The 26859-nt window shown below is 44.8% G+C and overlaps 1 protein-coding gene across 5 annotated transcripts in view; it reads left to right on the top strand.

The window, feature by feature from the left end:
* The first annotated feature begins 7289 nt into the window (after positions 1-7289).
* Positions 7290-26859, top strand: part of A1CF (APOBEC1 complementation factor) — a 28682-nt gene continuing 9112 nt past the window's right edge. For 3 of the 5 annotated variants that reach the window (XM_038181486.2, XM_005017317.6, XM_072040281.1), the window contains exons 1-8: positions 7300-7428; positions 12554-12697; positions 15965-16099; positions 16847-16977; positions 18526-18764; positions 21875-22039; positions 25171-25268; positions 26159-26429. In XM_038181486.2, the coding sequence (XP_038037414.1) occupies positions 12599-12697; positions 15965-16099; positions 16847-16977; positions 18526-18764; positions 21875-22039; positions 25171-25268; positions 26159-26429 (1138 nt within the window). In that variant the 5' untranslated portion in view covers positions 7300-7428; positions 12554-12598. Of the gene's footprint in view, positions 7429-7878; positions 7946-12553; positions 12698-15964; positions 16100-16846; positions 16978-18525; positions 18765-21874; positions 22040-25170; positions 25269-26158; positions 26430-26859 lie in introns of all 5 variants that reach the window. The other 2 variants (XM_038181485.2, XM_038181487.2) reach the window with 2 other exon arrangements.

Genomic DNA, 26859 nt, shown 5'->3' with positions numbered 1-26859 from the left:
CAAATATAGCATAAACCTTAAAACATATGCCTTTAAAGGTTTGCCTCCTTATCTTCCTATATAGGTGGAGGACCTTGTTTTATTTTAAAAATTGTCACTTTTTATAACTTCTTTGGTATATTACATATATGATAAACACATCTTTTTCCAACACCAAGCAGAGGTCATCCTAATAGTATCAAGAGACTGCAGGAATGGAAGGAAAACGAGTCAGAAAGCAAGTTGGGAAATTTTTAGTATAACTAAAAATAGCTGAAAGTAACTTTCAATTAAATTTCCAAGAATTTTGATCTAGTGATATTGTTTGTTAAAAGGAAAAACATGCCAGCAGGTGCAGAAGAAAATATTTTTTTTTTTTTTTTTTAAGAAAAAAAAGAGAGAGAGAGAGATGAAAACATCTTCACAACCAGTGTTGCCATCAGCTCCTGTTTCAAAAATCACACTTTTTTGCATTTACTTTTAGACATGGAGTTAAGAAACAGATATTGAGCAGGCAAATTAGGAACAAGTGCATTTAATCAGTTCAACAGTATTTCATCTTCAGTCACAGGTAGGATTCTGCTTCTGTTTTATGACCATTCATGCTGTCTTTATACCATAGAACAAGGAGGTAACTACAAAAGTATTATCAATGCTTTTGTCTTGTGATCCCATTAGTAGCATTCACACAACACCCACTGGAATGAAGAAGTTGTAATGGCAGCAGGCTCACACACTGCGTTATGAGACATTGGACTTGGGAGCAGAGGAATAGTAGAATATTTATGGACCAGCATAGTGTCAATATTTAATCAATATCCAAACATTAGCCTTGCACAAACACAGCTCATATCAAAATACCATAAACCAAAAGAGTACTCATGACCACAGCTTTATCTTGAAGTCACAGCTGCACACAACTTTTATAACTTATTCTATTTTCTTTGGCAGCGGCATGATCCAACGCCCTACTGGCACCACATGCACTGCTGGCAAATCACTGCTGCACCCCTGTGGCACAATCAAACCCAAAACATCTCAGCCAGGGCAAAGGGAAAGCAACAGGATGAGAAGATAGAGATTCCCCAGCCAGAGGAAGGGGGGGTGCAGTAACCCAACAGAGCCAATTTTTAAGAGTTTGGTTTTCACCTGATGTCAGCTTTGGAGCTAAGGCCAAGTTTTATACGTATAACACGTGTATATCCAATACACCTTCCATCTTCCATTTCCAGCAGACCATCTCCCGGCAGTGGGCATGCCACTGACCACAGGACCACCGAGCATGGGTGTCCCCACACCATGATCAGGCTAGCCAGGCTGTGGCCACCAAGGGGACCACACCAAGGACTCAGGAGGTGTTTTCAGCATTGCCAAGCAAGGGAGGGATGCTGCTATCACAGACTTGTCTACATTATTGCTGAGCACTGATACTCATCACCATTTGTATAACGTGATGATGTATATGTACATGCTATTTGTACATAATATACAACATATATTGCCCTCTAAGCTCTTCCAGGACTTCAAGGGGCACACTGCTTTTGTGGGTACATGCAGCTATGTGGCAGCCTTCAGCACCAGTCTCTGAGGCTTGAGAGGGCAGAGTTCTTTAACCCACAGGCCATACCCACCACCGACCAATCCAGGCCAGCAGCATAGCCTTGGTTCAAACCCCTGTGAAAACTGGCAGTGAGAGTTGCATGGGCTAAAGATGAAAGAGGGAATGCAGTTGAGATGTGCCCACTCACAGCTCAAGGATTCAGAGGAAAAACCCCATTGTGGAAAGCTAAGGGAAAATCAAGGCACTGGAAACATCACTGAGGTCCCCCTCCCAGGAGGGACAGAGGTGAACCTTCCCCATCTGGTCAATGACCAGCCAGCAAATCATCCTCAGGTGTCTGCTGGGGTCTAAGCCCCTTAATACTTAGCCAAGAAGCTTCCAAGTCTCAGCTAACATGTATTAACAAGGGCTTTAAACTAGAGTCAAAGGGGGAAGGGGATAAAACCAGGCACGCCAGTGATGAGCTAAGGGATGGTGCAATAGAATCAGAGGGACTGTGTGCTAGTTAGGTCCTTCGCTCTGCTCCACAAGGTTCTGCGTGCATTTGAAATGCTTCTACACAAACACACGGAGTATGAGGAATAAAATGGACGAGCTAGAAGTCTTGGTCCAGTCCCACAGCTACGACATCATTGGCATAAGCGAAACCTGGTGGGATGAGTCCTGTGGCTGGTGTGCTGCAATAGATGGTTACAGGCTCTTCAGGAGGGACAGGCAGGGTAGGTAAGGTGGCAGGGTGGAGATGTATGTGAAGCATGGGCTGGACTGTGTGGAACTTCAAGTTGGCAATGGTTAAGTTGAGAGCCTCTGGGTAAGGATTAAGGAACAAATAAAGGGGATGTCGTTGTGGGAGTCTATTACAGACCACCTGGCCTGGATGACAACGCCGATGAATTATTCTTTGCAGAACTAAGAGATGCCTCAAGATCAACTCCCCTTGTCCTTATGGGGGATTTCAATCTGCCAGACGTCAACTAGGATCACCACACAGCTGACACAAGCAAGTCCAGGAGGTTCATAAAGCACCTAGATGATAACTTCTTGGTGCAGGTGCTAAGGGAGCCAACTAGGAAAGGTGCCCTCCTAGATCTGTTGCTGGAGAACAGAGAGGGTCTTGTGGGAGATGTAGCAATTGGCAGCCATCTCGATCATAGTAACCATGAAGTGGTTGAGTTTAGAATTTATGGTGACAGAAGGAAAACTGCCACCAAAACTTCAGCCCTGGATATGGGGAAAGCAGACTTCATGCTGCTCAGGGAACTAGTCAGCAAGGTCCCCTGGGAAACTGCTTTTGAAGGCATTGGTGTCCATCTGTGCTGGTCAGTCTTTAAGCACAAGATCAGGCAATTCCAAAATATCGTAAGTCAGGCAGGGGGGGCAGAAGGCCAGCCTGGCTGACCAGGGATCTTCTACTGGAGCTTAGGTGAAAAAAGAAAGTGTATGGTTGCTGGAAGGAGGGTCAGGTGATGAGGAAGGAATACAGGGATGCTGTTCATGTTTGTAGGGAGAAAATTCATGTGGCCAAAGCCCAACTAGAGTTGAAGCTGGCCATGTCTGTGGGAGACAACAAAAAAGTTTTTTTAGATATGTGAACAGAAAAAGGAGAACCAAAGAAAACATAGGTCAGCTACTTGATGGGGAAGGTCTCCTCACAGACAATGATATAGGCAAAGCAGAGGCGTTTAATGCCTCCTTCACCTCTGTCTTCAACGCTGAAGCGCACCCGGGGGACAATGCAGTCATTGGTCTCAGCCAACATGGGTTCATGAGGGGTAGGTCCTGCCTTATAAATTTGATTTCCTTTTATGACAAGATCACCCATCTAGTCGATCAAGGGAAACCAGTTGATGTGATCTTTTTGGACTTCAGCAAAGCTTTTGACATGGTTTCCCATAGGATCCTACTGGACAAAATGTCCAGGGTACAACTTAACAAAAACATCATACGATGGGTGAGCAATTGGCTGACAGGTAGGGCTTAAAGGGTTGTGGTAAATGGTGCCACATCTGGCTGGTGGATGGTCACTAGTGGGGTCCCTCAAGGCTCCATTTTAGGGCCAGTCCTCTTCAATGTTTTTATAAATGATTTGGATGTAGGACTAGAAGGAGTTTTGAGCAAATTTGCCAATGACACCAAACTTGGAGGAGTTGTGGACTCGGATGAGGGTGGAAAGGCCTTGCAGGGAGATCTGGACAGATTGGAGAGCTGGGCAATCACCAACAACATGAAGTTTAACAAGAGCAAGTGCCGGTTCCTGCACCTGGGACGGGGCATCCCTGGTTATACGTACAGACTGGGCAACGAGACGCTGGAGAGTAGCCCTGCAGAGAGGGGGGTTGTGGTTGATAGCAAGTTGAATATGAGCCAGCAGTGTGCCCTGGCAGCCAGGAGGGCCAACCGTGTCCTGGGGTGCATCAAGCACGGAATTGCTAGTCGGTCAAGGGAGGTGATTGTCCTGCTCTGCTCTGCACTTGGTGTGGCCTCACCTCAAGTACTGTGGGCAGTTCTGGGCACCACCGTACAAGAAGGACATTAAACTGTTGGAGAGTGTCCAGAGGAGGGTGACGAAGATGGTGAATGGCCTAGAGGGGAAGACATATGACGAGCGGCTGAGGGCACTGGGCCTGTTCAGCCTGGAGAAGAGGAGGCCCAGGGGGGACGTCATCGCAGTCTACAGCTTCCTCACGACGGGGAGTGGAGAGGCAAGCGCCAACATATTCTCCATAAACACCAGTGATAGAACCTGCGGGAACGGTGTTAAACTGAGGCAGGGGAAGTTTAGGCTGGACATCAGGAAGAGGTTCTTCACCAAGAGGGTGGTTGCACACTGGAACAGGCTCCCCAGGGACATAGTCACTGCACCAAGCCTGTCTGAATTTAAGAAGCGATTGGGCTGTGCACTTAGTCACATGGTCTAAACTTTTGGGTAACCTGTGCGGTGCCAGGAGTTGGGCTTGATGATCCTTATAGGTCCCTTACAACTCAGGACATTCTATTCTATATATTCTATGCTAAGTCTCATCTAACTACATGTGTTAACTCTAAACTTCTACTTTATAACTTATAAATTGCGTTCATCCTTCTTGCAAAGCCTCTTTCTGCACTACGTGTAAGCCTCCCGAGCCAAGGCAAGTAAGCCACCAAAACCCACGTGGCTTTGGTTGCTGTGGAGCCTGGGAACACCTGCCTTCTGGAGAAAGTCAAGCCTTACAGTTCTGATGGATGTGGACAATATCTTAGCATCATTACTTTCCACAACCACGTTCTCCTGAATTCCTACCCACTTCTTCCCTGAGCCTCCCCAGGACTGCTCAAGGAAATCCCAATGATAAATTAATATCTTCCCTACTTCAAAACTTGAGTAAGTGGAGGCTGAGGAATGACTCCCCGAGAGGTCCTGGGCAGCTCACCCTGCATTTCCTGAAATCAAAATTATTTTTGATGGCTTCATTATGATGTTAATGGGCAGCTTCTGTTCCCCATCACAGCCAGCAGGACAGTGATAATTGAAGATTTGCTATTAATCCCTTGCTGGGCAGCCCAGGAGATATCTTGAAGCATTTCCAGGGGAAGCTGGGGTCTGGGTTCACGTTAGGAATTTTGTGGCAGGAAATAACTAACACAAAGGGGCAATGTCTGCTGAAGTGTTGCTTTTCTTGAGCTGGAAGTGAATTTACTCATATTCCACCTGGCAAGCTAAGAGAAACCCTCAAACAGGCAACCCACTGCTGGCATGATTACGGAAAAGGAAGCAATTATATCTTACTGCTCTTGGGGCTTCTCCACTGTGCCTCTCGAGAGGCTTTCCAGGAAGAATAAACACAGATCATGTCTCCTCTTCTGAGCAAAGTCTGCCCCAGGGAGAGGAAGACATAGGGGAAAAGCATCATAGCAACCTGAGGGCCTTCAAGAAAATTAAGTTTAAATACCACCTCCTTTCTCATCTGAATGGCTGGCTTTGTGTGGTCTCCCTGCACCCATATGTGTTATCACATTTCCCCCACCCCTTTGGGTCAAACCGGTGGAAGCACAGATGCCTTTTAGCTGAAAATGGGACTCAGTGGCCAGCTTTTAATCCCAAATTCATCCATTTATTTACACATATAACACCACTTGTTGTTTGCATTCCATCTAATGAGCAGATGGCTTTTCCTCCCCAGCAATGCCATTGCAGCTATATGTGGCTGCATGAGATTTCTTGCCTTGGACAACCCAGTCATTGAGAGAGCACACGGAGACAAAACTGTTCCCAGAGCAGCAGTCCCAAATCTGTAAAATGTCTGTTTGCCTTGGCTGGACCTCAGACTTCTGCCATGCTTTCAGACACAACTGCATATGTTGCACTTTCCAGTCTTGTTCACGTATCATCAGACTCACCCGCAGCTGCTCACAGGTAGCATCTTCTGTTGTTATCTCTCTGCCTCTCCCCCAGAGACATTTTCATGACACCATTTTATTGATGGTCACAAGAAGATGCATGGCATTTACTTTTTTATTTTTTTTCAGAGATGATTTGGTGCTTCTCTCACTATCACAACTTAGGGCTGTGGCATTTTCACCGAATAATTTCAAATCATTTCCCTGTAGATCCTGACATGCTTGGTGGCACACTGGACTGCAAGCTGGTGTCACACCTGAAATCTGATGTCATCGGTGGTCAAATCTTACAGGTTTCTTGTGGCAAGTGAGGTAGGATGGCACACCAAAGAGACACAAATCCTTTCAATAGGGGAAAAAATTATGCTTTACCTGCTCATTACTCCCAAGCTCTGCCCAGGATGCCAGAAAAAGCAGCAGCCCTTAAACACTCTCTGGATTCTGTACTTAGTAGTAGTGGTCACAACTGGATTGGGTGTTGTTTGTTTGTTTGTTTTCCACTTAAAAATAAGCTCCAAAATCTACATTTGAACCCCTGAATTCAGCAAAAAGGTGGGTAACAGAGGGCAGGCCTTGGCTTGGGAGCAACCTCATTTTGGGGTCATGAAATGGCTCACCACACCAGTGCCTCAATGACAGAGCAGTTAAGTTACGCATGCCATTGAGTTGAGCAGGGCACGGCTGTCTCCCAACCATGTGGAAAGACCTAATGCTCTTAAATCTGGACAAACAGCACCACAGCACTTTTCCAAGTGTCAGCAGCACCTGGTTGTAAACGCTTCATTTAAAATGCCCTGAAATTCTGCCTGAGCCCATCTCGAGCGTAGCTCAGTGTCCGTGTAGAAAAAGGCACTCCACGGTGCCCATTTCATTATTGTTAGGGTCTAGAAGGGTTTTAGCAGAGACAAATGTTTGATTGATGCAGCACGATACCCCAGGGACTGCATTATCTGGACACCTGGAGAGTACCCATTTCGGAGAGCCTCAGAGTCTCCTGGTCGGCAGAAGAGGCCACAGTCTCCATGCCATTTGCAGTTTGCAGGGTCTCTGTGTGTAGGCCAATGGTGAGGCCAATTGGACTGCCTCCAAGAAGCCAAAAACACCCGTGGCAGTCAGGGCTGTGTCCCTTCTCCCAGGATTTCTGCTGGGAGCAACAGCAATGGAGACGGATTGGCTGGGAGAGCATGGAGCGAATAAATGGTAGCAGTGGGCTGTCCTCCACACCTGCCTCTGAGCTGCGGTCTGACTCGGGCCCTGTGTATTTATTTGCAAAAATTAGCCTGCGTAGGTGCCGTCTGAGCAGCAGTGACCCAGCTATCTGGTCAAAGGCCTGCAGGGAGTCAGGAGATAGGGCAGGTTAACGTTTAACCTGCAGGGACTGTAAACCAGCCAGGGGCTGCTGAACCTTTGGAGTTTGATATGACGATTGGGGAATAACCGGAGTGACACGTCGCAAACTCCCCATAATCAAGGAGACCTCTTCCCGTGTGGTGATCTCCCAAATTGCTCAGGTACGCTGCCGCCCTCGGGCTCATCCCACCGTGAGGCCTGGGGTGTGGGGGGCTCAGATGGCCCCCCGTGAAGTGGGGTTTTTGGCCAGCTCTGCACAGCTGGCATGGGGAAGAGGAGGCTCGGCCACGCGCCTTCCCCTGCCGAGGACCCACAATCAGATGCATGCCTCGGGCACTGCCCAGAAATGCTGGGGTGGAACCAGGGGGTGCCCCAAGCACCCCATGGCTTGGCCCCGCAAGACTCGCCTTGACATTTTGATAAGCAAGGTGAGCAGACAAGGGCATTCGGCATCATCTCTGCCTGGGCAGCGGCAGCAGGGAGTTTTTTTAAGCGCTTTCCTCATGCCGATCACCCACGGTTGCTGAAAACTGAAGCCAGACAAGGCTGGGGGGAGGAGGGATTTTCCCTGCGATAATTCAGTCTTGATTTGTTAAATTGCAACTTTCCAGGGCTAATCATTAAGGACCGCTTCACTTGGCCTAGCTGACTTCTTATTCCTACTTTTCTTTGCAAAAGGTCAGTCTTTGTTTCAAATGCAATTACTGCTCCTAAAAATCTCAAATTTCCCTAATCTGTTCCAAATAGTTTCCTGCCCAGTCCTTTAATGCTTCCCTTAACCTATATTCCCTCAGCGAAACAGGAGGCTTAGGCAGGAGTGAGTGCAAGGTTGGCTTCAAAGCATCTGACACATCATGATGTTGCAAATAAAACAGGGTGGGGAAGGAGGCTGGGCTCAGCATCAGGTGTCTCTCATCCTTGGAAGGAGTTTCTAGGGTGCGCTGCATGCATTTGGTAATGCAGTTGTTTTCAGGAGAGCAGCCTCTTTCTAAGAAAAGTGAAATATTAAAAGTGAAGTATTTTCTCAAGGCTCACGTGCTGCAAATGCTGCATGCGGGCAGCACTTTTCCATACCTCCAAGGCACATTGTACCTAGGGATGCTATACCACTTGCTTTTAAATACCTAAAAGTACCCACTTTCTGTGGGACAACCTGGAAAAAAACTCCTCTCTGGAAAGTTAAGGGATTACACCCTCATTGCTCAATTGGACTCTGTCCTGCAGTGTGTCTCACCCAGGCTAAGAGCTGGTGTGTCTCATAGCAGCTCAAGAAACTTAAAGAGCCTGATTTTAGGAAGAATACAAAGAATACTTCATGTTATATGGATATATATGGGAGCTGTAACTCTTCGCGTGGGGTGGCTGCATGGGGGCAGAACAGTCTTCACTGGATGTGCCTGCATGGCTCGATACATTCAAACAAGAAGGTGCATCGATCCACACAGGATAAACAGGGGTTTGTTATCTCATTCATGGAAACGGTAACCAGGTTTCTCCGAAGGGCTGTGAGCTGGCAGGCTCCAGGCACAAAAGCAGTTGGGAAGAGCAGGGTTTGACCTTGCTTCTGCTTTGGGGCAAGCCCTGGGACCAGTGGGCAGGCTGGCAAGGTCTCCATGCTTCAGAAAATGACAAGAAAATGGTGCACAGAAGTGGTCATGGGGAGGTTAAGCGGTGCTGTAACAAGCTTACTTCTCATCGGTATGGGGTTTTCTATGCCAAAAGTGCCTTTCATTGTCTTGGCATTTTAGAGTTTTAAGAGAAACCTAAAATGAACAATAACTTTTGCTGCAGAGAGGGAAAAATCAAATGAAACAATACTGATTTAAAATTCCCTTCCTATTGACCTGGGGTTCTGGATTCTGTGCCCATGATAACAAGGCAGTATTTTTAACAATTTGGCCAGAAATGAGGAAGAAATAGGAGATACACCTGTTGAATAAAATGCAACCCCCTCCCCCCCCCCCCACCTTTTAATACCATTTAACATAATAGCCATTATTAGCAGCAAGAAATCTGTGGGTTAACCCCCTGAAAATGATTGAATTCCATAACAATTATTTCCATTAACTTTTTTTTTCTTTTGGGTAAATAATATTAAAAATACTGCCTTAATTTGCTGTAGGCATTCACAATTCCTGAGAGCAGCCATTGAAATGGGAGTTTTCCTCCTGTCAGGACAGATTTGCTAATTGATTGATCACTCTGGGAACAAAGAAAGAGAGAAAGTAATCATGTTTCCCTGGTCCCATGACAGCAGCTCTCCTCCTTTGCACGTACTGGCACTGACACCTGGAATATGGGAAAGGGCTGAAATCCCACAGGTTTAGGAAATTAAATGTGACACCATGGTTTGGGGTCTGTGTGATGGAAATGGGAACAGACTCTTGGGTGGTGGAGGTGGGAAAGTACCCCCTGCAAAAAGATTTTTAGGTGTTCTCAGGAGGAGGGAGAGAAGTAGGGAGAGTGGAGGTACTTGGAAAACTGGGGGCTGGAAAGGCTGCTTAACTGTGCTAGGGTATTGGGAGTTGTTTTGTAGGGATTTCTTCCTCTTAACGAAAAGAGGTATCATTTCTGTCTCCATCCCAAGGAAATCCACCCAATGGAGGAAAGCTCTCTAACAAGGCTGATACATTAGCTATGAATGAATTTGGAGCACTAATTAGTAGGAGGGCCCTCATTTCTAAGAGCAGCACTATCACAACAGGATGCAGGTGGTGCACAAGCCCTGCAGGCACAGTGCTGTCCAGCCATGGTCCCGAACCTTAAATCAGGATTGCTTAACTTATCCTCTCTGCTGGAATAAGCAACTGTCTAGACATGCTGGTCTAAAAGAGGCTAAAATTTGCAGGATGCCTTATGAGAAGAGCTTGTCTGGCCTTATCAACTCAGGCAGAAGCCCAAGAGGGATATTGCTTCTGCTGTAAATGCATCAGCCGGGAGATGTGCTATTCCCGTCCTTCCGCCCTCCCCATGGCTCGTTTTCTCTGCTCAGAAAGAAGCTGCTGCCTGGATGGAAACATTACTGGAAGCTATGACTGGGTTTGGGATGTGTGTGTGGTACTCCTCCTCAGATGAGAGGCACGGAGATGTATGGCATCTAAGGCACCCCATGCAAATACGTTTGAAGCAGCCAGCCGAGCCACCAGCTTGTCAGGAGAGAGCGGGGGGGGAAATGCTCTTGCACTGCCGTCTATCTAGGTCGCCGCTGGGGATGGGACTGGGAACCTCAGCTGCTATGGAAACCCGCCAGGCTCGGCTGGCTGCAGTCCAGCTTCTTCCCATCCTGGCAAGGAGTGGAGATGTGCAGGCAGCTCTCTGTGTGACGGCAGCGCCAGCAGCCCGCCACCCTCAGTGTTTCTGAGCAGTTTGCTGCAGCCCTTGCACCTGCCTCTGCAGCACCGATGTGTCCCACTGAGAGGGACAAAGCCTTTTGCGTGGCCCTTGGGGTGGGGATGGGATGTAGCCTCTCGGCGCTGGTGTGATTCACACCTTTGCATAGCCTCCTGCAGCTCTTACACATGATGAAATCCCAACCAGTGAAACTTGGTGCAAATTCACACTGATCCCAGTACTGCAGTTTGATCACTCAAGCCCTTGGTGAAATCAGGACACAGCGAAATACAAGGGGCTAAATTAGCAATACACCAGCACTTTCCTCCATAAGGCATAGAGAGCATGCCTCTGCCTGTGCAAGGGAGGCTGCAGAGCCAACGTGGATTTTAACTGTTTGCTTTGAGTGACCACCAATCATGGAACAAGTGCATACAATATGCACTGCCAGACCTTTTTTTACTTTCTTAAGCAGCCTGGAAACTTTGCCCTGTGCCATGCCAAAACCCAGCTCTGCAGGAGAAACCATGAACATCAATGGGGCTTTGCTGCTGCCCTTGGCATGGGCAAAGGCATGATTAGGTCATGCATAGGGTATCCACCAACCTCCATGCCTCCCCTGCAAAGCCTGAGCTCACTCCATGCTTTCCAGGCATTAAAGAAATCCCTCTGATCTGAAGGATACACGCACACACACACACATGCTTAAATATAGACTTGATTCTATGAAATATAAACCAAAACAATAATCAGGCTCCAGTTGCTGCGGAAAACACTCATTTTGCAATTAGAGATGGGAGAGAGCTATTGCATGGCTTAGTCCATCTCCCAGCCCCCGCACATTGTCAGCAATTGAAACACAGGAGAGCCTGGGAACACAACAAAAAGACATCCAAAACATCCCACAAACCTGCACAATAAATAGCACCAAAATCTGCTGTTACACAAATGTCTCTATTTCCAAGCCTGCAGAGCTCAGTGTGGCAGAGCCCAAGTGACACAAGGCTCAGACCCTGCAAAAACATGGGCTCATGCCCCATTTTTGGCACTGAGGATAATCCACCTATTTAAATTTAATTATCTGCTTAAGTCTTCCCTTCAGAAGACTTCACTGGCAATCTCCTGCTATGACAGCATCCATGATGACATTGTGAGTCCTCAAGCTCAGCATTGCATTTGCACACCCATTTCTACACGTGCCCATGCATATGATGGCTTGAAGCTCCCCATAGGCTTGAAGCTCCCCATTCGGTAAATAATGGGCAGGCTGAAATTATAGGCAGGGAGGAGTCTGTCTTAAAAATAGTCCTTTGCTAGCATGTGTGGCCCAATTCAGATTCAGATTTCAGCTTTATGGTGTTTTCAACCCAAAAAGTAAACTTAAAAAAAAAATATTATAATATTTAATTAAATACAACCTAAAACTACAGCACTGAATCAAAACATCTGAACCCGAGGTTGTCGCAGCCCTGAACCTAGATACAGATCTGAAGTTCTCCCATATTCCTGAGTTTTAAAAACAGGCCATATATGGACCTATGTCTCACACCTCTTACAGAGTGCTGGGCAGAGTGCCAGATGGCCTTCCCAGTACCAAGGGGATGCCACAGCACGAAGGACAAGTTGCCTCCTACTTTAAGGCAGATTAGGCACCTTGCATGCAATTCCCTCCTAACACACCTGCACATGCATGCTGCAATATCCCCTGCATGTTGCTGAAGCACTGGACAAGATCTGATTGTGGGTTTGCTGTCATGCAACAGGGAAAAGGGGGATATTTTTGCTTTTTCCATGGTCTGTGGTATTATTTATTTATTTATTTTATCTCAAAATGACTGATTTAGGAAGAATGAATGACTCATTTAGGAAGAATGATCCTGTTAGTTTTCTCAGGAGGGTGGACTTTCTCCTCCTAGCTGTATTAATTTATTTAATTTATCTTAAATTTGATTGCAGTGAGCACCCCTAATTAACCTGATTTTTTGCTGATAATCACTCACAATGGAATCAAATCACAAATCCGGGGATGGATTGACCGGCACACAGAAAGAAGCCGCCCTCCGTGCTTTAATTCAGCGAACGGGATATAATTTGATCCAGGTAGGAACTCACGGTCACATCCTTCTGCACACGGTGTCTGGTTTCATCTTGAAGCAGTGCTGCACCGGGGGCTTGTGCAGCGAATCTGCACATGGCAAGTGCTGGTTGCTTGTTCCTCCCTCTCTGCTGCTCTCCAGTTTACATCCTGCACAAAACTTCATGTAGCAGGGTCTGTCTTTTATGAGGTGGCAGAGTATTCCCCCTGTCAATATAAGAAGGGTGAAATAAAACCTGAGCACAGATATATTCCAGGAATAGTTGGGATAGCTGTCTGAAAGCCATGGCTGCAGTGCTGCTGTAGCAAAGAAAACCCACTAAACAAGGTTTCAGAAGAGCTTGAGCCCAGATTTGTCCATAGAAAGTCCCATAAGTGACCACCAGATTTACTCTTTTTAAAGATCTTTAAGTGCAAAAAAAAGTAAAAGTGTCTTGCCTGCCCAAAAGCCACAGGTTTGCTCTCCGTCTGGTCTCCAAGGCCCAAGGGCAGGGTAGGTTAGTGCAGGTGGGGAACAGACAAGTCCTTCAAAAACATCTCAGGAAGTCTTCCCTAGTTAGCATGACCAAAACAAGCAAATTTTTCAAAAGTGCTTGCTAGAAATATGGCTTACCTTGCATCCTGGAAGAAGTAACTGAAAACTGAATTTCAGGCAGGTGGTTGCTGTGAACTTTGGCTTGCTTTGTGTAGCACTAGAGGGCACAACAGACCAAAGCAAAAAGGGGACTCCTGGGAAAAAGCATTTTCCTATAGTCCTTAATGTTGTGTGTGCCCCAGGACCAGAACAACATTGGGTTTGTTGCACTTGAGGAGCCTTCCTGCTGTACTTGACCCAGGAGAAGATAAATAGCTTCTTTGTGTGTTTTATTTGCTGTGACTTTTTTTACCCTGATCTTTAGTTTTTCATACTGTCACATCTGGCAATAGCTCATTCCTAAACCACAGATTCCTGCTTTGCTGCCCACCCAGAATCTTCTTATTCCTTATTTTTCCCTTTCCTTCAACCTTTCCATTTTCTCTTACTATTATTATTATTTTTCCCTCATTATTTTCTTTTCCACATCTTTTTGGGCTTTTTTTTTTTTTTTTTTTTTTCCAACCTAACCATCACCTTCTTCTTCAACAGCTGCCAGGCTCACATGTCTCCTCAAAGGGGACAATGAAGCTCTCCTTCCCCACAGAGACATTGCCAAGATGAGTTCATTGAGATTCATCCTTCAGGGCACAAATGAAGCCACTGCAGACTGAGAGTAGATTTTACTTTTTGCCATGTCTCCTAGCACGCTAGGAGACACTCCCACATATGTTGACAAAATGAGAAAAAAATCTGATTGTCTCTCACTTGGCTTAAAGTAGGAGGGTAAAAATCTGCTGGCTTTTTGCAGACCATTATTGATGAAAGTAGCATTTCTGCAGGTCACCAAGGCCTTCTTCCAGCTGACATGCCAGTGAAGATCACAGATGACCACAGCAACACAACATACAATCATTGCTTTAACAAATGGCTCAAGAGATAGAAAGATAGAAAGAAGAGATAGAAAGAGGGGGTTCTTCACAGAGAGGGTGGTTGCACACTGGAACAGGCTCCCCAGGGAAGTGGTCACTGCACCGAGCCTGACTGAATTTAAGAAGAGATTGGACTGTGCACTTAGTCACATGGTCTGAACTTTTGGGTAGACCTGTGCGGTGTCAAGAGTTGGACTTGATGATCCTTAAGGGTCCCTTCCAACTCAGGATATTCTATGATTCTATGATTCTATGAAAATTCCATGCTAGAGATGTGCTCAGTTCAGCCAAACTGGGGGCAGAAAAGCAGCCTGAAACATCTTCTCATTAGATCTGCTGTGAAAATGCATTCATAAATTCAAACAGCTTCATCATTATGCTGAAAACATTTTCAAAACGGGAGTGAGCATGGCTAATTCAGGGCTGGTTATAGGCTTAGGAAAACTGAAATTGCTTGTGCTATACTCTGATATTCCTACCAGGATCCCTGTTTGCTGCAGGCTTAGGTCCTTCAGGCCTTCTTTGTAAATCAGCTATTGCCTAGAATAATCCCAGAGGGAGAAATGGCTACAGAAATGTCAGGAGGCAAAAACAGAAAAATGACCAGAGTCCCAGCTCCTCCGGGCACAGGGCATCACTGCAGGACAAGCAGAGCTGGAGAGGGAGAGGGAGAGGAGGTGGAAGAAGGGAGGGGAAAGAAAGGAAGAAAGGAAGAAAGGAAGAAAGGAAGAAAGGAAGAAAGGAAGAAAGGAAGAAAGGAAGAAAGAAAGAAAGAAAGAAAGAAAGAAAGAAAGAAAGAAAGAAAGAAAGAAAGAAAGAAAGAAAGAAAGAAAGAAAGAAAGAAAGAAAGACAGGGAGGAAGGAAGGAGGGAAGGAAGGAGGGAAGGAAGGAAGGAAGGAAGGAAGGAAGGAAGGAAGGAAGGAAGGAAGGAAGGAAGGAAGGAAGGAAGGAAGGACGGAAGGAAGGAAGGAAGGAAGGAAGGAAGGAGGGAAGGAGGGAAGGAGGGAAGGAGGGAGGGAAGGAAGGAGGGAAGGAAGGAGGGAAGGAGGGAAGGAAGGAAGGAAGGAAGGAAGGAAGGAAGGAAGGAAGGAAGGAAGGAAGGAAGGAAGGAAGGAAGGAAGGAAGGAAGGAAGGAAGGAAGGAAGGAAGGAAGGAAGGAGGGAAGGAGGGAAGGAGGGAAGGAGGGAAGGAGGGAAGGAGGGAAGGAGGGAAGGAGGGAAGGAGGGAAGGAGGGAAGGAGGGAAGGAGGGAAGGAGGGAAGGAAGGAAGGAGGGAAGGAAGGAAGGAAGGAAGGAAGGAAGGAAGGAAGGAAGGAAGGAAGGAAGGAAGGAAGGAAGGAAGGAAGGAAGGAAGGAAGGAAGGAAGGAAGGAAGGAAGGAAGGAAGGGATGGGCGTCATCTTTCCCCTGCGTTTTCCAAGGCCTTTGACTGTCTGAATCTTGGACAGCTGAGCTGTGGAAATGGCCTCCCCTTCAACGTGCTGATGCATGTTCCTCAGCAAAACTCAACCAGGTGTAAACCAGAGCCTACTGCAGTACATGACCAGCGTACTAGCTCAGAAGCTAAAGCCTTTCGGTACCAATACAGCAGTGGGGCAGCCAGCGCACACTGCCCCGTCTCCCTTGAGCCTGCAAAGAGGTGCTCTTTACAAGGAAGGAGGGTGTTTACCTCTGGCACTGCACTAACAGGGTGTGCCCAAAGTGTCATTCCTCACAAAGGGACTGATTTTATCCACTACATCATCATTTTATTTTCCTCCATGGCAGGAAAATGGGCAAAGGAAATATGGTGGTCCCCCCCCAGGCTGGGACGGCCCTCCGCCAGAGAGGGGCTGCGAGATCTTCATCGGGAAACTGCCACGGGACCTCTTTGAAGATGAACTTATACCACTGTGTGAAAAAGTAAGACTTTATGAGAGGTAGATATTTTGCAAAGATTACGGAAGATCAGCTCTACATTTCCGTGTTGAACTGGAGGTGATTTGGCCCAGATTACCCTTTGTTTGGTGGCAGCCCCTCCAGCTCCTTCTGTGGTGTTTCCTCACCATGACCAGGGCTGATCTAACACTGGGGCTGGCCCTGCTTAGAGTAGAAGGTTGTACTGAAACATCCAGCTATGCCTCCCTCCATAAGTTAGACTTCAGTCATATAAAACACACTGTCCTCCACCTAGGAAATGAGCACAGCCACCCAACCACTCATGTACAAGCCTGAGCAAGTGATACCATTCAGACACCAATGGCTATGCAATTCTATTGCTGCACCTCATCCCTCCTGTTTTTTAGTCTTTTTTTTTTTTTTTTTTTTTTTTTTCTCTACTGTGTGATGCATTAGCCTCAAAACTGGAACATAAACCTCATAAGGGGGTGAGAACCACAACCCTGGGGCTGCTGAGGTCAGTGGCCAAAATCTTGCTCACCTTGCTGAAGAGCTAACTTTGCCCCCCCTCCCTTGTCACCTAAGCACTTGCTGCCTGTGTTTATGACTTCTTTCATGGGTCAGAAAGTTGTGTGAAAGCAGAACAGGCTCTGGATGATTATCCTGTAGATGAAGATATCTGAAGAGTTCTGACATGAAAGCACCCAGTCTTGTTTAAACACCTCACCTGGCAAACACTTCTTTACAAATGACTTTTCTTTCTATTTGCAGATTGGCAAAATCTATGAAATGAGAATGATGATGGACTTCAATGGCAACAATAGGGGCTACGCCTTTGTGACCTTCTCAAATAAACAGGAGGCAAAGAATGCAATAAAGCAACTCAATAATTATGAAATTAGGTGAGAATGGCATACACCTTCACATCAACTTTAAATCATATAATGTATTAATCTGGATTGTTGTGGACAGCATATTTTTCCCTACAGCCCAGAGGAAGCTTCTTTAGATACCTAAACTTTAGTAGGCAGTCATTTCTTTTCTGCCTATGCATTTGTTGCTTTATGCTGTAGCACAAAGGCAGTACATAGCACTCAGAGAAAATCTTTTCCAGGAAATGTCTTCCTTAAAAAAAATAATAATAATAAAAATAAAAAAATCTACGAGAACATTGGAAAAAATATTTTGCTTTGCATCAAATCAACTGATGTCTAACCATTGTTGTTTATTTCATGTTCCCTTCTGGGCTGTTTTTTGTTGATGTATTCCTATCCACTGTGTCTCACATGAGCTATACTGCAGATATGTTCTGGGAGACACGAGCAATTACAAAAATGGTGAAATGGGATGAAAACTAATTGGCAAAACAGTGACATTTCCTAATAAGTAGGAACAGAAAAATCCCTCATGTTTGTGACTAAAAATTGGGAACAAAACACCTAGAAATCAACAACATATGGGTCCATCAATATGGTTTGTTTTGATTTCAACCCCATTTAATTTTTTTTTCCAGTTCAAAGTGGGATGAATAGATACAATTGCTAAAAAAGCATTTTGAGATCAACCATTCTGGAAATTTTAGTGCTTTCTTTTTGTTCTTTCTTTTTCTTTCTTTCTTTCTTTTTTTTTATTTATTTTTTTTATTTTAAAGAAAAACATTGATTGTGAATTGCTTTACTGGCAACATTAGGGATAAGCAGGTCACAAGGCACATGGGGAAGGTTTGGAAACATGACTTATATCAGATGCTGGAGCATCTTAAAGATGCTCCACCACCTCCTTTGCTAAAGATGCTACCTCCACCTCCTTTGCCTACTTGTCTTGTCCCAAAGATGCCTCTAAAGAAATTTATGATTTCTCCAGACCTGCAAGGGGTAGTTGGACCACAACGTTGTGAGCAAAGTGAATGTAAAGACATTTTTGCTTTGGGTGTCTGCACAGCAATTGGCATCAATAAACCCTGAAATGTTGTCTCCCCATAACAAGGGATTTTCTTTCCCAAACCTCAGCTGTGAGGCTCTCTGGTGATCAGGAAGCTGCAAGTCACTGGTGAACACAATGAAACCTGGCTTATGCTGACGGCAATGCAAGAATCACAGTGGTGTCCCAGCTGCTCAGAACAGTTGCTTGGTGGCAACTGTTTTTGGAAATAGCAAAAGAGAGACTCTCAAGAGTCAAAAGCAAAAATTGGCTTTGGTTTCTCTTGATCTCAAGTACCTTGTTTCAAATATGCTGCTTTACTTTGATGTCAAATTTAGCAGATTATCAGCCTTTGGATCTAGCCCCTTGTGTTGAGTGAGGCCACTGGAACATCCCAAGCGACACGTGCCACAGAAGGGGGAGACCTTGCATTTGGCCTTGTGTTTTGGGACAAGAAGGGGGATTTTTTTCCCCTTTCTCTGAGAAGTGATCTTGGGTCCTGACAAACCAACAATATCATTTTTCTGCAGGAATGGGCGTCTCCTGGGAGTCTGTGCCAGCGTGGACAACTGCCGCCTGTTCGTAGGGGGGATCCCCAAAACAAAGAAGCGAGAGGAAATTTTAGCAGAGATGAAGAAAGTCACGGATGGAGTTGTGGATGTCATTGTCTACCCAAGTGCAGCTGATAAAACCAAAAACCGGGGTTTTGCTTTTGTGGAATATGAAAGCCACCGGGCAGCAGCCATGGCCAGGCGAAAATTGCTCCCAGGTTAGTACAGATGGTGAGGGTGGTAGGGGCAGCTTCAATTTAGCAGATGCCTGTGTATGCATAACAGCACAGAAGTCTCCAGAGGAAACATATACCCAAGGAAAGGAACACTTCTGAGTTTTCTCATCTTGGCTGCCAACGATTCACTTCAAGCAAAGAGGGACCCCATTACACCCATCGGGCTGCCAGACATGCCCTGACTCTGGGGTGTGGGGTGGGTGATTCACTGAAAAGCCTGATTTACCACCATTCTCATTAGCCAGGTGCTTCATTTAAGAGCTTGAAGTTATTAAAATATAGCTAGATGGATCTAGCTGTTGTATCCATTCAGCTCTGTTGTGGGATATATATTATCCCATGGTTATCTTGAGTTGTATGTAAAATATGGCCTCATCTATGACCTCCTGGGGAGCATCACTTAGGGAAATATGACCATATTCAGACTTGACATTGTACTGAGGATGTTCCTGAAAATGTTTATTTTCCAAATGGGAAGAAAACCTCAGATGAGGAATTGCATTAGAATTTAAAAGTTATATAGAGAATAAGTCTATGTAATTTAGTGCTGGGGGACACAGTGAAGCAAAGAGAAGATTGATAGGTGATAAGCAAAAAAGACACAACATTAATTGCCTTTGCAGTGATTTCACTGTTTTTCTCATGCTTTCATATGCTCAGCAGCAGCTCCTGCACTGCTTTGTCAGCTCACTTGCTGATGAAAGAATCCAATAAACCTTCTGTTCTGACACTTGACCCTCACACATCATGCCCACCAATTTTCTTTCTTTCTACATGATAGCCCATGAAAAATCTTGTCATTTTAAAACCTTTTCTCTTATTGTCAGAAATTAGTTTGATTGCAAGAGGTAATATATACCTGAGTATGCCTGCTATTGTGGGGTATCTCACGCAGATTATTTTTCTTTTTATTCTGTATTTTCTGCATCAGTTTAGCAGCTCCCCAATTATAGGAGCACTTTCTGTTAGTCTGTGCTTCAGCATAACTTTCTCATGGTTTCTATATTGAGAAGGATGGAAGGAGCAGGCACAGGCACTGCCACTGATGGCAGCCTTGAGAGAGCAAAGCACTTGAAATCCTGAGCAAAGACAGTCAGGCAGATGGGAATGAGAACATAGTCTTGAAAAGCCTTGTGCAATGTGCTAGTGATTTCCGATTTAGGGACATCTTGGTAAACAGGTTGGGAACTTGGGAATTTCAAAGACCTGAACTGGATTGACAGTCTTCCGATGTTCCAAACATACGGGAGGAACTTGAAAAAGGTTTCAAGCCAGGACTGAATGTGTCTCCAGCTGATGCATTGGATGAATGTGAAATTGAATATCATTATCAAGTTGCTTCCTTGACTCTGAACCTCACTGCTCTTTGAGGAAGCTTTGTAGAAGAGTCAGAAAAGCTCAAAATGAAGATGTTTTTTATGAAAGCTGTCTTGTCTCCTGGTTAAATAGGCAGGTGGAGGAAGACTGGGTTTTAGCAAGCTGATAGAGCAAGAACCAAGCTTAGCTCCTTGCTATGAATCAGCCAGGTTGTTATTTTCACTACTGAACTGAACATGGCAACTTAGAATATAGACCATGGCCTTTCATTTTAGCTGGCTGCCATTAGCTGCTGTCTATTTCTGTTCATCAGACTGGTCAGGGCTGGAAGCTGAACATCAACCGCAGTCCCAGCTCCACAGTTCCCTGCTCATTCACAGGACTTCCTAGCAGGGAGCAGCCCCTTTACATTTTAGCATTTTTTGTTTGTTTGTTTGTTTGTTTTTCAGCTTTTAACTCCTGTTACAGAAAAACAGGTCTCCAAGTTCTACCCCTTCCCTCTAATTTTCCTCTATTTTGGAGCTCCTATCCTATCTTAGATAGATTATCCAAGTGGAGATGCAAGACGGGATGCCTCCCAGAGTGTTTTGTCTCATTTTCCTTCTACCAACTTAGGTATCTTCCAGATTTTAGCATACACCTAGGCCTTGGAGAATCATAAAGATCATATCATAAAGATCAGAGAAGTAATAAGAATAGCACAGACAGGACTAGTTTGAGGGAAACTTGCAGAAGAGGCAGACATTTTATTTCATTATTTTGGAGGAAATACCCAGCACTAACCATGCTGCTAAGCCAGAAAATGGTCCCTACTGTGTATCCAAAGCACTGTCTGCTAGGCTGATTAAAATTGCCAGAGAAAAAACGGGTGACAGACCGAGCACATGGAATTTAGGGCTCTGGATATTGGTGAGTGGCCAGATATCAGCCACTCTTGAAGAGAAGGGGGAAGGATTTCTTCCTGAAAGATGTGCTGAAAGGACTGGGAAGAAATGCTTATCACAGCAATTCACGCTGATTGGAGGCAAGGCTGTGGCCATCAGTTTTTGTTACACATTAAATATCATGAATTGGCTAATCAATTACTTAATAGATTAAGTAACTCAATGCAAATGATTACAGAGCTCAGCATGATCACATGGAAAAAACATAACTTTTAACTACCTCTTTATTTTCTGTTTTTATTCTTTGCCCCTTGGCAGCTTGATCCACTCTATACAGAAGCCATATGCTTCTTCTCCATACCCTGTTTTATGCCTCATTGCTTTTTGTTTCCCTTCTTTCTACTGCTTCTGTTGCAACTTCACCCTGTGTGGACCATGCTTCAAATACTTGCACATGGAGACATCCTGATTTTTACTATTTCATTTCATCCCCCGGGACTTCTGGATCCCTTTCCAACTTCCTAGGGAATTAAATATTTGCAGCCAACAGGGATCTTTTTAAGAGAAGTATACCCACTACAATATTTCCCTTCAGAGAGCATTCCAGGGAATGCAGATGTTAGTGAATTGTGCCACAAATTTGCTTTTTAAATTCTGGATGCTACATTTCTGCAGGCATCTAAGATGCTAGTGGGAACCTGTGAAAGCGTGACCATCTGCTTTTGGAAATGAGTAAACTAAAAGGCAGTGCTTTGAGCACAAAAGGCTTATTTTGGCCCTCTTTGTATAATTGACCTATTCTACTGTTCATACTGCATATGAAATGAACTCTGAGCAGAAGTGAGAGGAACCTAAGCCTCTCTGACACTGATGATGCCAATCCCTTTAAAGGAAGGATCCAGTTGTGGGGACACCCTATTGCTGTTGACTGGGCAGAACCAGAAGTGGAGGTGGATGAAGACACCATGTCGTCGGTAAAAATCCTCTATGTGAGGAACCTCATGCTCTCGACCACCGAAGAGACTATAGAAAAGGAGTTCAACAGCATCAAACAAGGTAGGAACCCACTGACACAGCCCTTAAGTGCTGCTACTGCAAATGGAAGTATTTCTTCATTCATAAAATGACAAAGGAAGACAAAAAGTAGCAGTTTTTCCATGGTGAAATCTTCATGTGTAATGCCGCAAAATTGCTATTAACGCTGAAGGCTCCCACCCAACATGCATAACATGTCATTCTGCTACGGGCTGATTAATTTACAGCTAACACTACTAACCTTTTTAAGGTGATTGGCAACTGGAAGAGATCCAAAATACTTCATGAGGATGCCTGTATCATAAAAACAACTTTGAGTCATTTGACTCTTCTTGAAAAAGAGAGTTGTTAAAACAGCTGGGTGATTTCAGCTTTCTTCATCTACAGAAAGGGATGATGACAGAAATAGGATGGTTTAATTCAACTGCTTTTTATCTAATCTATCTAAATGCTGAATTCTTTCTTTTTCATACCAAAAATGATCTTCCATAAATTTATGAATAACCAGTGCTTATCATTTTATGCGGGATATGATGGTATTTTCATGGCATATATTACATGGTCTTAGGGTGAGATTTTCAAAAAGCAAATATGTTTGTTGGGAATAAAAATCCTGCTGGCTTTCAGATGAGATTTTACTTCTGAGCTGCTCCAGTTTTAGAAAATTCCACCCAAAAACAACAGAGTAAAAATAACCCATTTGTGCAGCTCTCCAAGCCGCATATTCCATTAGGCATTAGTAACTTATGCTTGGCAATGTGAAATTGCCATTCATCTCGTTCCTATTAACTTCCTTCTATTATTTTTTAAAAATACACTACAGAGCTTCATTTTTCCTTCACCAACTTTTCATTTCTGCTCCATTTTTTTTAATAGGCTGCAATGCAAAGATCTTTAAGAGATTTCTTTACAAGTCTTTTCCTGTCCAGCTAATGTTACCAGCTAATACTTTAAGTAACCATCAAGCTGTTAGAAATCCCATTTTAACCCCAAGCTAAATATGTATCATGCCACTCTCTTAACTGTTTCCTCCTTTATTTATTCAGTTTTGTTCCTGATCACTGAACTGCTCACACTCCCCAGAAACACATTTATATCCATTTGACACTTCAGTAACAGTCATCTGCTCTGCTCCTAAGGAAAGTTTTCTAGTACAACAGAAGACTTGAATCTTCTTTAGTTTGTCTTTTCAACAGTTTCTCATTTTGCTTCTCATGCTGGAATTTTTATTTTTAATTTTTTTTTAAGGAAAGCCTTAATTATTGTGGATGAAACCAAGAATGCCCTTTTTAAAGTTGTGCCATACTTTCAAAAAAACATGCCTAGAAGAAGCAAAACCTGAGTTTTGAGGAGAATAAATGCAGTCTAAGTCATAGTGAGATTACAATTAAGCAACTCAGCAAGGAGCTGAAATGATTCACCTCCCATTTTGGTTATCTGCTACGTTTGTTGGGTCACATTTCAATATCACTTGTCTGAAGTGTACATTTGATCCAGGGAATTTAGAAGCTGTTTTGACAATAACGAGCCATCCAATAAAAAAGTACCCAAATGAGAGGAGTTACAAGGCAGAGGTCCCCATTACAGAGCAATTACCACATCACCACAAGCTCCACAGACACTACCAGGAATGCTACGTATGCATCCCAAGTTGTAACACAGCATAAGTATCACCCCTTTTAAATCTGTGCCAAATTCAGTGCCGGATGGCTTCTATAGAAATATGCATCACTTCATCAACAAGAAGCCCTGCCCTCACTCCCTAGAGATCTTGGCAAATATCCTGAGCCCTGGCAAAGTTTTCATTTGGTTAAATGGGCTCCAGACTTCGCAGCTGAAGTGGGGTGATGCTGAAAGAGAGCGGCAAGGAGGGGCAGGTCTGTACCTTCCCACAGCAAGGCGCTCTGCCCTGGCAGCAGGAAGGCCACGCTCTCCAAAGGTGCTAACTGGAATGATATTCTCCTTGCGGTGTCACGTAGCTGCTTGTCCTGCTGGGGTGGGAGCACGCCACCTAGTCCCATAAATAGGAAAGAGCAAGGTTTTGGCTTGAGAGAGGATCAATAACACAGAGCAATTTCCAGGAGGTAGAAGGGGGATTTTCAAAACACAGAGAGTTCATTAAAGCCTCAACTCATAAACAAGACATCAGCATATAATGACCTTAATTTTGAGCTTAGAAAATCACCCTCCAATCCCAGAAGGACACAAAGAGCCACTTGCCATTTCAGTGTCAGTTTGAAGACATGCAGGCTGCTTGGGTTATAGGCTGAAACAGGCTATTTATAACCCACTGGAGCTCCTAATGCCACCCCTTAAACTCCAAAGAAATATTTTTCCTTCTGCAGTTATTTAAGTACGTGTTTTTTGTTGTTGTTGTTTGTTTTGTTTGTTTTTTGTTTGTTTGTTTGTGTGTTTTGTTGTTGTTGTTGTTGTTTTTGTTTTTGTTTTGTGGCAATTGGATATTTCCCTGTACACCTGTTCAGCTTTAAAAGGAAAGAAACCAACAGAAAAGTCATCCTGCATCCATTAGCCACATTTCCAAAGGATACTTTTAGGGGTGTTATAGCCTCGCTGGCTAGGCTGGTTGACAACTGACAGGACTGACAAAGACGAACAACTAGAGGAGAAAAGGTAGATACCTAAAGCTTGGGCCTGCAGGGAGCAGGTGCCAGTGTGATTATCTCAGAGCCAGAATATTTGGGTGCTACAAAGTTCCCAGCAGCAGAGCATCTGACAAGGGAAAGGGAAGGCTGTAGAGGACAGACACAGAAGAGAAGAACACTGAGTGTGAGAACACCAAGTGTCCTGCTCAGCCATCCAGCTCCTGGAGATCTGTCACAGAAGTGAAACACAAAACCAAAGACAACCTCAGACAGAGCATTTTGGACAGGAGCAAACCACTCCAGTTTAATGGGAACCATATGGGTGCTTGCCTTCAAATATTTCTAGTTTTGCTTGAAATAACACAGACATTGTCTTTAGTTTCTCATGGTATATGCATCCTAAGAGGTAAGAAGACACCATTGACTTTCTCTCTTACCTTTGGCCAGTTTTTGCTCTTGAAGGGCTCACAACCCAACACAATTGCTCATTCTGATACATATTTTCCAGCTAATACCTATTTCCAACTAATATTCTAATGTTTTCCACAGGTGCAGTAGAAAGAGTAAAGAAAATTAGAGACTATGCCTTTGTGCACTTTAATAAAAGAGAAGATGCGGTTGAAGCTATGAAAGCCTTGAATGGGAAGGTAAAGCTGCTCTGAGTGTTTATTTTGTGACTTACATGCAGTATATTATATGCAGCTGAAACAAACATGCCAGGCTTATTAGCTACAAAGACACCCTGAGGGTGCTAGTCCTTTTTTCAGTTCTCAGGCTGCTTTTATGCTCCTGAATTTGTTTTTTTTCAACCCTGATGTTCACAAACTCTTCTTTTTGGCTTATTTCCCTTTGCATTCATAATAAATGTTTGCCCAGATCAGACTGTAGTTCATCTCTCTGAAAAAAGTTGAAGCAATACTGAAATGAGGACTAGAAAATGAGGGGTTATGGGTTCCCTTGGCTTGCACTCACATACGTGTTTCACGTCTGCCAACAAAAACACTGGAAGGGAAGCATGTGAATAGTAAACAGGGACAAACAAGGTCAACCCAGAACATCTGCTCCAAATTCAGAAGCAGATTTGCAAGGAGGTTGCTGTATTTAGTACTTCTTGCGCTGCAATGTAATTCACAGTGCTGTAATGCAAGAGCTTTTCCCAAAGAGGTGTTAACCCCATTCCTATTTTTAGTGCTACTGCTGTTCTCCATAGGAGTACCTATTATCGGGCTGACTTAGGTGCTGCTTTGCAGGGAAGTGAAGCCTTTTCAAGGGCTTCACAACTCTGCTAATTCAGTTAATTAGCCTCTGCTGGTTGGTGTCAGCTCTGGATGCTCTCTACACGTTGAACCTTCACCCAGCCAGTGCCTCCTTCCACCTGTGGGAGGGAGATTTTGGCTGATTTGGGTGGTTTTCTCCATTTTCCCATTCTGTTAGTAAACCATGCGGGGAAGCTGCCTTCTTAGACAGGATAATCCCCATGTATCTTGGAGACTGCCTTACACTTGTGCTTCTCCCGCACTCTTCCTGCGATGCGAAGGTGCTGGATGGGTCCCCCATAGAGGTGACGTTAGCCAAGCCTGTCGACAAGGACAGCTACGTCAGATATACCCGAGGCACAGGTGGCAGAGGCACGATGCTGCAGGGAGAGTACACCTACGCCTTTGGACACATGTACGACCCTGCCACCACCTACCTGGGTGCCCCGGTTTTCTACGCACCACATGCCTACGCTGCTATCCCCAACCTCCACTTCCCAGCCGCCAAGGGGCTCAGCAACAGGAGCATCATCCGGCCCCCATCCATCCGAGGTAACTGCAGTCATGCCAATACTCTGCTCTAACAAAATGATTCCTCCCGTGCTTGGGTGGCTGCATTCTCATGCTGAGGATGTCCCTTTCAGAAAGGGACAGCAAACAGTTTTTAGGCTTTGCCCTTCCCAAAGACACAGTGATATTCCAGCAGGCTAAGCAGGGTACTAAAAAATAACCATTTTCCTGGAGCAAGCTTTAGACAGCTTCCAGATCACCCTCCTTCCAGGGTAAATAAACCATGAATCCTCCTGGTTTTGCCCCAACAGGGAAAACAAAATAAAACCATTTCCTTCCTTCCCTACCTCCCTCCAGAGACAACTCTCATACAACCACCAGCACAACTCTGTGCTGTTTTCCCCCTTTCCTTTGAAACCCACAAGGAAAGTTTTGCCAGTCCTGATGTCTTCTGACCCAAAGGCACAGCATT

This window comes from Anas platyrhynchos, chromosome 6, assembly GCF_047663525.1.
Source record: "Anas platyrhynchos isolate ZD024472 breed Pekin duck chromosome 6, IASCAAS_PekinDuck_T2T, whole genome shotgun sequence".
NCBI classification, from domain to species: Eukaryota; Metazoa; Chordata; class Aves; order Anseriformes; family Anatidae; genus Anas; species Anas platyrhynchos.
The sequence above is the reverse complement of the archived record's forward strand: the minus strand, read 5'-3'. Positions and strand labels throughout refer to the sequence as shown.